This window comes from Teleopsis dalmanni, chromosome 1 (genome assembly GCF_002237135.1).
Source record: "Teleopsis dalmanni isolate 2A chromosome 1, ASM223713v2, whole genome shotgun sequence".
Classification (NCBI taxonomy): domain Eukaryota; kingdom Metazoa; phylum Arthropoda; class Insecta; order Diptera; family Diopsidae; genus Teleopsis; species Teleopsis dalmanni.
In genome coordinates, this window is record NC_051846.1 from 155,010,066 (window position 1) to 155,023,872 (window position 13,807).

Here is a 13,807-nt window from a genome sequence, read left to right on the forward strand (position 1 = left end):
ATTTAAATTTATATAAATTTTGTAGTACATTTTTATTTTATTTTACAAATTAGTTCAAATTTAGTAATAATAATAAATACAAAATTATTTTAAAATTTTTATTCAAGCTAAAAATATGTAAATTATTCAGATTCCATTAAAAAAATATAATTATAAAAAATTTTATATATATATTAAATGAAACACAAAATAAGCAAAACACTGTGTTTAATAATAAAAATCATTACATGAAATATTTTCAAAATTCTATTATTTTTACAATCATTCTATTTTAAATGTTTTATAAAATAGAATAATGTTTTATTAACATACGTATTTACGTATTTATTTATGAGCTGTCAGAATGTTCAATAATATTTAATAATATTCATTTCAAAATAAATATATTTTTATATACTGTATTTTAATAAATTGTATAAAAATATTCTATTACATTTTAACACAGAATGTTAACCTAAATCGAAAATGTTAGAGTTTAAGTAAAATGAATCAACTGAATTTTTTAATTTCAGTAAAATTAAATAAATGATACATTAAGACCGAAAAGTTTTCGGAAATTCTCATTTAAAATTCGCGCGCTGTATATTTTTCGATATTTTAAGTTTATGTAGTTTGGCAGCACTGTCCTTAATTACTATGCCAAAAATGAGCGCGATCTGTCAGACAGTTCGTTTACGGCAGCTGTTGAAACCAGTTCACCTCAGTAGGGCGTTGCGAAAAAAACAATGGAAAAAAATATTGAACAAAGAGTTTGCATCAAATTTTGTGTTTCGAACGAAATTTCGTGTGCAGAATCGTTGCGAATGCTACAAAAGGCTTATGGGGAATCAGTTTTATCGAAAACTCAAGTTTATGAGTGGTACAAAGCCTTCCAGGACGGTCGTACGACCGTCGAAGACATTTCGCAACGCACTACTGAGGTGAACTGGTTTCAACAGCTGCCGTAAACGAACTGTCTGACAGATCGAGCTCATTTTTGGCATAGTAATTAAGGACAGTGCTGCCAAACTACATAAACTTAAAATATCGAAAAATATACAGCGCGCGAATTTTAAATGAGAATTTCCGAAACTTTTCAGTCTAATGATATTGACACGCAAGTTACAAATTGTATTTTCTTTTTAATAAAAATTGAAACACAACCGATTCGTTTGATTCTTCTTTATCGAATAGAAAATACAATTTATAACTGGCGCAATCGGTAAGATCAGCGTATATGATCCTAAAAAACGAATTAACGTAAACTATCGGAATCAGTGAATATGATTTATTAATTTAAAAATCTATGAAAAAGATTTATTAATAAAAAAAAAAATAAAATCTAAATTATTAAAAAAAGACACCAAATACATTTACTGCAAATAGTAAAAAAATTGGTTTGCAAAGAAATAAGAATTATTTTGCCTAGTGATTTAAATGCAAAAAATTGTAATTGTGATACACAAAAAAAATAAAATATATAAACGTAGGATAAGTAATAATAGCTCTAAGGTTTTATTTGTTTTGGAGCGCAGGGCAACCCTCGCTGAGCTTGACAGCGCGCGAAAGAACAGAGCGAAGAAGTAAATTTTCTTACAGTCAGTGTGTGAGCAGCAGCGATAGCAACAAGGCGTACAAAGTGGCTGTGTCAAAATAATTCTAAGAGCGCGAGTAGAACCCTATTGCACAATATTGTATAAAATGTAAAGAAAGACCAATGGAAATGAAATAATAAACAAACTATTGTAGTAAAATTAAAATTAATAAGTTAAGCGAAATCAATGTGAAAAATAAATAAACTAAACTAAATTAAACTTAAGTAAAACCTACAAGTTTTTGGGGGCTCAACCGGGATTTTATCTTTGTTCAATCACTATATTGAAAACCCGGATTGTAGAGTGAAATCTTGGACATAGTGCGAAAGGATTATAACTGACCGTGGCACGGCATTTACGGCCGACGTTTTCAAAGAGTATTGTCAAGAGAACGACATTCAACACTTGTTAATAGCGACTGGTGTACCTAGGGGAAATGGTCAGGTGGAGAGGGTCCATAGAGTAATTGTATCGCTTTTATCTAAAATATGTCAAGAAAAGCCAGATCTATGGTATAAACATGTCGATCGAGTTCAACAGTTAATTTATAACACGCCGACTCGTAGCACCAAATTCACCCCGTTTCGTATTCTTACAGGTTTGGAAATGAAACCATCCTATCATAAAGATTTGAGAAAACTTTTAGAAGAAGAGTTTATACTAGAGTTAGACTCTGGAAGAGATGAAATAAGGGAGGAAGCTAAGTGTTATATATATAATTAATATATATGTTTATAACAATTTAAGTTACAGTGTATACTCCAAAATGTTTAGTTCGTAAGCTTTTGATAATGATAATAAAAGTTAGTCTGTAATACAACTCAAAAGCGTGCACTTCATTTGGTGAAGACACCACATAATTGGCGACGAGAAATAAAAAAAAAATAGAAAAAAGTTTTTTTTTCTTTTGAACATTGGATTGTGTAAATATACAAACTGTTTTTTTTAAATTTTTTTTTAAAAAAAAAAAAGAAAAAAAAAAGAAGAAATATATATATTTCTTGAACATTGTATTTGTGTAAATATACAAATTGATATAAAATCAAATAATAATAATAAAAAAAAAACGTGATCGGGCACACAAGTGTGTATATGTGGGCTGTTGAAGATTAATAATTGTAAATTATAAATTAAAATTAATAATTGTAAATTATAAATTAAAATTAATAATTGCAAATTATAAATTAAAATATTAAAAAATGAGTACGGATAGCAAAAACGTGGAAGACGCAAAAAATGGTGTATAAGTTAACACCCTGTATTACTATAACGGCACTTTGCCGTTACACATAATTTTTGTATCTCAAGTATGCGCATCTAAGAATTACGCATTAAGATATTTCATAACGCCTACGCGCGTTCGTATATTTAATTTCAGTCAGGCTTACTGCCTGCACTTCTTATGGCAACAATGTTGCAAAAGAAAACAAAATTGTTTTCCTTTAAGACGCAACTATGTTGTGCAAAACAGATCAAGTATCATTTGAAATACTTGATCGATGAATTGTTCAATCATTATTGGACATAGATATCGTCATCTGGCTATTGACGCCAAAACTAAAGACACTGACGAGGTGCTTTAGCAAATAGAAGCTCCAATCCTATTGGATGGAGAAAAGACGCTTCTAGAAAATTCTTAGGAATTTTAGAAGCTTGAATTTAATTGGATAAAATCCAATTTCAGATTTTCAATAACGACTTCAGGCATCAAAGGAAAAACTTTGAATTGGCAGTCGTTAGGAAAGGTTAAACAGAAACGGTCTAGTTAAACTGTCGTTAAGAATAAAGTCGTTAGTCGGTCTCTTTAATATTAGCAACATAAAAATTAAATATATCATATACAATAAATTATATTCAATAACTTGTAATTAAAATTATTAATAATAAAATATTGTATTAATAAATAAAATATATTTTTTAAAAAACCAAAACACGAACCCGAAACTTAATTGGCGCCCAACGTGGGGCTCGCGATAATAAAAAAATCTCAAATAATATAAAACGAGATTTCGCGAGTTACAAATGCGAAAAAACGCGAGGCTTGTGATAATAAAAAATCTCAAATAATACAAAACGAGATTGCGCGAGCGAAAATTTTTTTAATGTGTGAAAATTTTTTTTAATAAATTAAAAATTATTTTTTAATTAAATTTTGAACATTGTGAACAATAATGTTAAAATAATAAATCAAAAATTTTGTAATAAATTTTGAACATTGACACTTAAATAAAATATTAAATTTAAAAAAAATTCTGCGCTGCACTTGATTAAAAGAAACTTTAATAAATCCTTACTTTAGTGAAATTTTTCTAACAAATTCGGAAAAGGATAAAAAACTTCAATTTTTAATAAATGCTGAACACAAGCACAACTACAAAAATCGTAACAACCCTTGGACCAACAATGTCACGAATCCAACAATCAGCAGTCTTTGAAGTACCAACAGCTGGACGGACTGAACGACGTCTAGATGCTGAAGAAGAAAATATTTTAAATAGACTACGAGAACGCATAGCATCAATTAAAGCGCACATACATCTAGATAGCATCTATGGTGTAGAAGGTGAACGGAACACTTCACCACTAAGCCAAAGTGTTTCCAGATTTTTTGAAGCATTCGCTACCTCAAGTCAACGCAACAGCAATCAATAATCTCAATAGAACAAGTTATCTGCAATGTCCAACATTGCACAAGCAATAAAAGAAAATCCAACTGCAGGTCCAAAACCACTGACAATAGAGCAGTATAAAAATCGCCAAGCCAGTGTAGCCACAAGAAAAATACAAGCAGTTGAGCTTGAAGAAAAACTGACAATGCCACCAAAAACACCCCAAATAAAGAAAAGACAAGGAGGAAAAAGAGCACGCAACCAAAAACGACGCATGATTCTAGTGGATTCCCTAAAATCAAAAAGGTTAAATCCTGAAGCGGAAATGCGTGCTATAATGGAATTAAAGGAACTAAACAAATTGCTCCACAGAAATAAGAAAAATTGACGATGCATTGACTTGCACAGTCAATAATTAATTTTTTTTTTTAGCACTATAATTGCGTTTACGCTGGGTGCGCTAAACTAAGAATGTAAATAAAAAAATGTAATTAAAAATATATTAAGGAAACATTTTGAATTTGTATAAAATACATTACTTGTAAAAAATTATATGAAAAATGTAATTATATATAAAAAATTTTGATAGATTTCTATAATTTACTACTGTCCAAAAACTCCTCTCTATTGAACTCTATAGTTTCCATTAAGAATTTAGTTTGTTTCGTCAAAACAGACTTTAAAAATCAATTTAATAAATATACTATTCAATATATTTTTACATTAAAACTAACAACTTATTTACATAAATATATAAATAAACATGATTCTATTAGAATATATCATAAATATATATAAATAATTATGGCTTCTTTTTGCAAGGAACGAAACAAAACTAAACTATTAAAAACGTTTAGAATGTTTAAATGTTTAAAATTGAACAAATATTGAATAATATGGAAACAAAATATGTACAATTCATATATTACAATTAGATTATTACAATCATAAAGAATATATTGTAAATAAACAGAAGATTTTAAATATGCCTTTTATTCATTTTGAATCAGGAATAATTATGAATATAACTTTTCTTAAAATTGAATAAAAACAAAAAGACAACGACTGAATTTATTTAACTTTTTCCTAACGACTCAAATCAAATAAAAAGATAAATAAATCATGAATAATATTTCAAGAAAAGACTCAAGAAAAACATATGATAACTAAACGGGGAACAGGCTTGTTCACTATAGAAAAAAAAACTAAAAAGATATACCCGAAGCAATTACCGGCAATACATTAAATAAAAATAAAAAAATTAAATAAAAATTATATAGAAAACTATATAAAGATACCCCCTTGGGATAAAGAATATCCTAAGGCGCCAGCCGAAGCAATTACCGGCAATACATTAAATAAAAATAAAAAAATTAAATAAAAATTATATAGAAAACTATATAAAGATACCCCCTTGGGATAAAGAATATCCTAAGACGCCAGCCGAAGCAATTACCGGCAATACATTAAATAAAAATAAAAAAATTAATAAAAATTATATAGAAATCTATATAAAGATACCCCCTTGGGATACAGAATATCCTAAGGCGCCAGCCGAAGATAATACCGGCAAAAATAAAAAATTAAATAAAAATTCAAGTAAATTGAATTATATTCCGGGAAAGAATAATCCTGGAAAGCCAGCCGAAGATAATACCGGCAAGAATAAAAAATTAAATAAAAATAAAAATTCAAGTAAATTGAACAATATTTCGGGAAAAATAAATCCTGAAAAGCCAGCCGACGGTAATACCGGCAAAAATGAAAATTTAAATTTAAAAGAAAATTTAAATAAAAATACAAATGGGGAACAGGTTCGTCCACCATTAATAAATAACATTAAAGAGAGTTCAGAAAACGATATTTCTGAACTATATTCTCAAGACTCCTAAATGGAAATTAGATACATTAAGATCTTTAAATGAAAGGATAAAAAGATAATATCATGTATAATGAAAACCGAGAAACAAATATTAAGCTCTAAAAAAGCTCTAAAAAGATATAGCCGAAGAAATTACCGGCAATATAATAAATGAAAATTATTGAATCAATTATAATATTGTCCTGTATGTGAAGAATGAGGCTCCTTAGTAGCTTTATGTAAAAATAAAGAGGAAAAGGGGATACTTTTAGTATCAGCCGCTTCATTACAAGAACAATATAATTGTTAACACTTCTACACGGAGTAAACAATAACATGATTCTAATATAACAATACAATTGTTGAAAGTCCTATATGGAGCAAATAATAATATCATTCCACTATAACTATATTATAAAAAAACACCAAGACAAATCATATTTCGGTACGGTATTTGAAAAGAAACTAATAAAAAAAAACAACATTGTTTTTTCTCTTCTTTTGAAGACACTTATAATTATAATTTTATATATAATAATTTTATACTTGTTGTACAAAAACTTGTACAACCCTCTTCTGTTACCAAACATATTTCTCTCTGACAATCAGACAAAAAACAAAAATCAAATAAATAAAACAACACGATTATAATAATACCATGTTAAATTAACAGAAGAAAACAAACAAAAAGCTATTATACAGCTACAGAAGGTTTTTCTGCCACCAATTAAACAGTCTCCATTTTTATGGAACAAAATTCGAAAACCGACATAACGAAAACAAAAACGGACCTAGGACAAATGACCACAAATAACAAGAGAAAATAAAAAAAAATATTTACAAAAATAAATGAATACAGTAAAGAAAATATTTTAAATAAAAAATTAATTATCATTATAGTATAAAAATGTTTCATTTGCATATGAAACAAAATGTAGATATTTACATTTAATTATAAACATATATAAAAAGAGTAAACTACTTAATAAATAAAGGAAGAAAACACCTTTATATATGAAAAAGGAGAGATAAAGAATGAACAATCCTTTAAGTACATTTTCAATAAATAAATAACATTTATAATATTTAGCCAAAACAATTGCTCTTGAATGAAGTCTTAAAATCAAAATAATTTTTAAACGTACAGTAAATTAGAAACTGCTACAGAAACTCTAAATTCAATAAATCATAAAAAATACTACAAAAATTAAAGTAATTCATCAGATTCTCGTAAGTTATTCAATTTAAGAGAAATGAATAGTTATCTTTTACAATATAGAAAATTGTAAAACAAAATTAAAAATACATAAAGCATTGTCTTTCAGAAATAAAAGACGAATAAATTATGAAAAATATAATAAACAAATTTTATTGGCACTCAAGCTTGCCCAGTTATCAATTATATTCCTTTTTGGTATTCAAACCAAGAAAAAAACAATCTCAAAAATATAGAATCTGACAACTAAAAAGAATAAAATTATTACACCCTCTTCATACATTGAGAACTTAAATCATGATGTTTGTTGGCTGGATTTTAAGCAATTTAATAAAAACAAAATATATTAAACACATTAATTAAAGATGAATTATCTAATTGGAGAGGCTCCAATTCCCAACAATGGGGGGAGCATAGTATTAATTAATCTCTCGTCACAAGTTAGTGCCCCGTCAATCGCTTGTGGTTCATATTCCAATTAAATGTCAAAATTTACAATATTTTAAATTTACAAATTTTTAATAAACAAAAATAAAATATTTTCGGAAAATAAGAATAGACAAAGAAATTGCAAAATGCAATGATAAATATTTAAATATAAAAAATAGTATAATAAAAACAAGAAACACATTTTGTCAATCAATAAACGAGAAATCTTGCTTCACAAATATTGTTAAACAATAAAAAAACCAAATGTAAAAAAATAAAGGAAAAAAAAAATAAAGAATTAGAAATTATTAAAGACGAAGCTATATTGATCTCCGGAAAAAATATTGTAAATAATCAAAAAACAAACGGAACATATTTAATAACATTTGTAAATTATACCATTATTAATAATCAAACTTATATTAATCCATAATATGAAATTATGTAAAGAATATCATACCTGTAAATTATGAAATATCGGAATATATAGAATCCGAAAATAAAGATTTAAAAGTTGAAAACATTAAGTTAATTGATTTATATAAAAACAATGTAGAAAGACACCCAACGATGTCAATAATTATTTGAATATTTTTAAGTATAATAATTTCATATTCATTATTTAAGATTATTTTGAAAATTAAAAAGTCTAAAGAAAAAATAAAAATGTAGATATAATAAAAGAAAGGGCAATACTTCTTACCGGAAATCACTCTGTTAATAATAATAATATTTCCGGAACTTACTTAATAACTTTTAATGATACAATAAACATAGATAATCAGGCATGCTCTGAATTTCGGCTTCATTTCAAATCGAAATTCAATTTGAAACGGAATGAACCCGTTTTGGGTGTTCCAGAAAGAGAATATTTTCATGCGGTTTCAAAATGAACTCAAAATGAATAAAATGAACTTAAACATCTGTTTGTTGACGTTTTGTAAAATATTCAATGCTCTTAAGTGAAATTTTTAAATTTTAATAAGTAAAATAAAAAAAAAACAGTTTTTATAAAATGTTCGGAATGTTAGCATTGGTGGCAGCTGAAAATAATAGTCACACAAATGAAAAAATAAAAAGACGGATTTTAAGAGATTGCAGCAATCCGTTAGATTTGAATGAGTCGACGTAAGTGGCTAATTCATACTGGATGAAACAACGAAAAATAACGAATACTTTTAGCTTTATAAATTATTACAGGGTGAACAAAGATGCTTTTTGCATGCTGGTAAAAGTCGTAACACCGCACGTTAATTTATCATCCATACCAAGTTCTATTCAGTTGGCCTGCACATTGCGTTTTTTAGCGGAAGGGGGCTTTCAAAAAGCGGTAGGCATCGACAAGCAAATAGCTTTGGGTAGGAGCACTGTTGGAAAAATTTTGACAAATGTTATCGCAATTTTGGAAAGGCGCATCTGCCCATCATGGATAAAATTAGAAATGTCGGACGCTGAGCGGAGTGCGTCTAAGCGCCACTTTATGCAAAAATTCGGGATTCCGGGTGTGGTAGGTTGTATGGACGGAACACATATAAGAATGACAAAGCCTCTTCGTGACCACCACCTTTTTTATAATAGGAAAGGCTATTTCAGCATTAACGCCATGATAGTAAGGACTTTCAAGTTCTTTTTGAAATTTCTTTTCAATATGCTACTCTTTTGTACAGATTTGCGACTACAAAATGACGATTAGAGCAGTGAATGCTAGGCGCGCTGGTTCTAGCCACGATTCACTAATATGGTGCGTAAGCAAGGCGCACGACTACTTCTGCCAGTGCTATGAGAGCGGTGAACGTGGAAGTTGGCTTTTAGGAGATGCTGGCTACTCCCTTCAGCCATTTTTGCTAACGCCATACAGAGATCCGCAGCCTGGAACGCAGGAGCATAAATTTAACGTGAAACACGCATCTGCACGCAATGTTATTGAACGAGCAATTGGCGTGTTGAAAAGCCGCTTCAGGTGTCTAGCCCGACTTCTTCAATACCAGCCCGAAAAAGTTTCCAAAATGATTAATGTATGCTGTGCGCTACATAATATTTGTAGATACTACAAGGTACAGGATGTCGAAGACGTTCACTTTGCTAATGAAGATGAAGAGGAACTAAGTGAAATATCGGCTAGTAGAGAAGCAAATACAATAAGAGATGACATTGCTAATAGTTTGCGTTAGTAGTATTTAAGGAAAATTTTTATTAAAACAAAAAAATGAATAAATTTTTAAAATATTTAATCTTTATTGGAGCTTAAAATTAAAAAAAAAAATTAGCGTCGATTAGCTTTCGCTAAATTAAACTTCTTTTCTTCTAACTCCAACTTTTTCCTTTTGAGATCCAGCTTCTCCTTGAGAAGCTCTTCCATCTTTAAATTATTTCTTTTAGTTTCTTCCGCAAAATTTTCAAACACTTCGCCAAATTTTTTCAAATGTTGCTCCATATTTTTTATAGTCTGTGTCTGCTCCACAATATGTTTTTTTACAGATTCTTGCCACGTTGGTTCCCGACGGCGTTTTCTGCTAGCAGCAGCATTAGTGCCACCAATAGCATCAGCAGTAGTGGTACCAATAGCAGCAGCATTAGTGCCACCAATAGTATCAGCAGTAGTGGGACCAATAGTATCAGTAGTAATGGCACCAATAGTATCAGCAGTAATGGCACCAATGGTAGTGGTAGCAATATAAGATAGGCACAACTCATCGGAAGACACATCCTCGTCATTTGAGCACAGTTGACCAAACTCAACCGTGTTCTCAATACCACGAACCACTTTAAAAATGCCACATAGTCGTCCAATTGCTTTTTCGGCTGCGGTAAGAACATATTTGTTGAATGGTCCACCGCCAGTCGCCGTGCTTCTGAATTATTGTGCGCAATCTTTTTACGAACAGTCGCCTTCCAGTCGAGCCACACCTATAATTGTATTACCATGAATAAAAAGTTATCATGCTAACGAATAAAAAAAAAATGCAATTTACCTTTTTCCATCCCTGGATATCTTTGCTAGGTGGACCATGGCTGTTTAGCTCTCCTGTTAGTTCTGCCCATAGTTGGTCCGTGGCCACTTTGTCGCCTTTGACAAAGCCAGTTGCAATTTCCTTATGCAACTCCATAAATCCTAGCAAGATTCCATCTTGTACAGTGTTCTTGTGTTTACCCCTTCAAAATAAAATATCAAAATTATTATTTTCTTTATTTACATAACTTGAAACTGATTTAATTCAAAAAAAATGTAATTATACTTACATGTTATTTTCACTACTTTTAATTTCACAAATATTTCGATAAGTGTTTTTAATCACATGTTTTTATGCGGATTCGGTTTCTAGAGCCAGCAAATTCATTCGATTTTATTTGTGAAATCGTAAATGAATCGATAAAAGCAGAGCACCAAAATGTGAATTTAAATTGAAATCGAATTTTTTTATGCGGATTCGAATTCTAGTGCATGCCTGAATGTTATATATGAAAACACAGAAAACAAAATAAATTTGTACATTTTGAACCATTATTTTAACGATTTTAGTGTCACTGAATATGTTGATTCAAGTGAACAAGAAATTAAATTAAATAACAGAGATTTAATTAATATATTAAAAAATGATTATAATAAACGCCCCATTTCTTTATCTACACTATCAATTGTAATAATTTTAGTTATTATATATAGTAGCTATAAATGCTACAAATATTTTTAAATCAAACCGAAGACGACAACAGTTGATAAGGATCAAGACATTGTATTCAATGCCTTAGATCAACAAATTTCTGATTTCATGAATCGGGACGATTCATCTTAGACAGGGGGGAGTTAACACCCTGTATTACTATAACGGCACTTTGCCGTTACACATAATTTTTGTATCTCAAGTATGCGCATCTAAGAATTGCGCATTAAGATATTTCATAACGCCTACGCGCGTTCGTATATTTAATTTCAGTCAGGCTTACTGCCTGCACTTCTTATGGCAACAATGTTGCAAAAGAAAACAAAATTGTTTTCCTTTAAGACGCAACTATGTTGTGCAAAACAGATCAAGTATCATTTGAAATACTTGATCGATGAATTGTTCAATCATTATTGGACATAGATATCGTCATCTGGCTATTGACGCCAAAACTAAAGACGCTGACGAGGTGCTTTAGCAAATAGAAGCTCCAATCTTATTGGATGGAGAAAAGACGCTTCTAGAAAATTCTTAGGAATTTTAGAAGCTTGAATTTAATTGGATAAAATCCAATTTCAGATTTTCAATAACGACTTCAGGCATCAAAGGAAAAACTTTGAATTGGCAGTCGTTAGGAAAGGTTAAACAGAAACGGTCTAGTTAAACTGTCGTTAAGAAAAAGTCGTTAAGAATAAAGTCGTTAGTCGGTCTCTTTAATATTAGCAACATAAAAATTAAATATATCATATACAATAAATTATATTCAATAACTTGTAATTAAAATTATTAATAATAAAATATTGTATAAATAAATAAAATATATTTTTTAAAAAACCAAAACACGAACCCAAAACTTAATTTATATTATCCAATTCAACACGTGCAGGAATTTAATCCATGCAGCGAATTGTGGGATTTGTGAAAGGAAAAGTTAGAAATATATTTTTGTGAGATAAATTGCATCAGTGATAACACAAAAAAAGTTCTTCTCTTAAAATCTATTGGATCGGGGCCATATGCTGTTCTCCATAACATATGCAGTCCAAGTAATCCAGTTACAAAGTCTTACAAAGAGCTTTGTAATATAATGGATAAACATTATACGTCTCCAACAATTATATTCAAAGAGAGAAAAAAGTTTCACACTGCAGTAAAAAGTGAAAATGAATCAATTTCCGAGTGGTTTACTAGAACAAAACAATTAGCGTTGAATTGGATCGTTTTATTGTTGGATTGTCGGGAAAAATTTTTGAGCGACTTTGTGAAGAAGACGAAAAGCTTTCGCTAGATGAAGCATTACGTAAAGCACGCATTATGGAAGTGAAGCAAAAAACAAGCAATGACTGCAGTGAAATTAATATTGTAAAAAATAAAACAATGTATAAGAGCGGCGATAAATATGCCAGCAGTAACAAAAATTACAACAAAAATTCAGAATGTAAGCATTGTGGTTGGCGTAATCATGAGTCTAAAGATTGCAGATTTAAAAATTCTAAACGCCATCACTGTGGTAAAATTGGACACCTAGCATCAGTGTGCAGAAATGTGAAAATTAATAAAAATAAAAAAATAGGTTTTGTATCTGAAGTAAAATCTAAAAAATTTGTTAATATAAATAATAATAATGATCCGAAATTTTCTATTTACAGTGTAACATCTGAAGTTTCAAGTGCTGATGAGTTTAAAATTCCAGTGACTGTCGATGGATTATGTGTGAAGTTGGCGTGTGATACGGGAGCATCTTGCAGTTAAGCACCTTTATCGTGGCTAAAAAAATGTAAAAAACAAGTAAGTCTAACTCCATGTACAACGACTTATGTTGGTTATGGTGGTAATAAAATTAAAACTGTAGGCTTGCATAATTGTAAGATAAGTTATTGTGGAACTACAAAAAATATAACATTTGTAGTAACTAACTGTTCGACTCAACCGTTGCTTGGTAGAGATTTCTTAAGCTTGTTTAATTTTCGTTTGGAACAAATTTGTGCTGTAGGCCAAACAACAAGCCAATCTGTAATTATTGATGAAATTAAAAATCAATTTGCAGAAGTTTTTAATGGGCAATTAGGTTCATATAAATCTACATTTATTTCATTACCTATTTCTGAAAATGCTAAACCAGTATTTTGTAAACCAAGACCCATACCTTTTGCTTGGAAGAAAAGCATTGAAGAAAATTTGAATCAACTAATTAAAAATGATATTTTAGAACCCATTAACAATAGTGATTGGGGTACGCCGTTGGTTCCTGTATTAAAACCAAATGGTGAAATAAGAATTTGTGGGGACTATAAAACAACAATAAATAAATATTTACATGATTATAAATACCCCTTGCCCAGAATTGAGGAAATTTTTACATCTTTAGAAGGAGGTGAACTTTTCACCAAACTTGATCTTTCCATCAATCACAACTTTTGTGTACTTGGTCTATACATTTGGGTACTTTTAAAATG

The 13,807-nt window shown here is 29.6% G+C and overlaps 1 protein-coding gene and 1 pseudogene across 1 annotated transcript; one reads left to right on the top strand and one right to left on the bottom strand.

The window, feature by feature from the left end:
• The first annotated feature begins 8,656 nt into the window (after nt 1-8,656).
• On the top strand, nt 8,657-9,860 carry LOC119666505 (putative nuclease HARBI1). Its single transcript, XM_038075787.1, has 3 exons — nt 8,657-8,817; nt 8,890-9,298; nt 9,357-9,860. Exons 1-3 carry the CDS (start codon nt 8,705-8,707, stop codon nt 9,858-9,860), a joined length of 1,026 nt encoding a protein of 341 aa, XP_037931715.1. The 5' UTR covers nt 8,657-8,704.
• A 92-nt stretch (nt 9,861-9,952) lies between these two features.
• Nucleotides 9,953-10,835, bottom strand: LOC119666506 (annotated as a pseudogene).
• Nucleotides 10,836-13,807: the final 2,972 nt, after the last annotated feature.

What these genes read in the sequence shown, in the direction of transcription:
- LOC119666505 (XM_038075787.1), top strand. Translation starts at nt 8,705, where the DNA reads ATGTTCGGAATGTTAGCATTGGTGGCAGCTGAAAATAATAGTCACACA. An exon ending in TTAGATTTGAATGAGTCGAC is followed by an intron (nt 8,818 to 8,889) that starts GTAAGTGGCTAA and finishes AAATTATTACAG; the next exon opens with GGTGAACAAAGATGCTTTTT. An exon ending in TCAGCATTAACGCCATGATA is followed by an intron (nt 9,299 to 9,356) that starts GTAAGGACTTTC and finishes TCTTTTGTACAG; the next exon opens with ATTTGCGACTACAAAATGAC.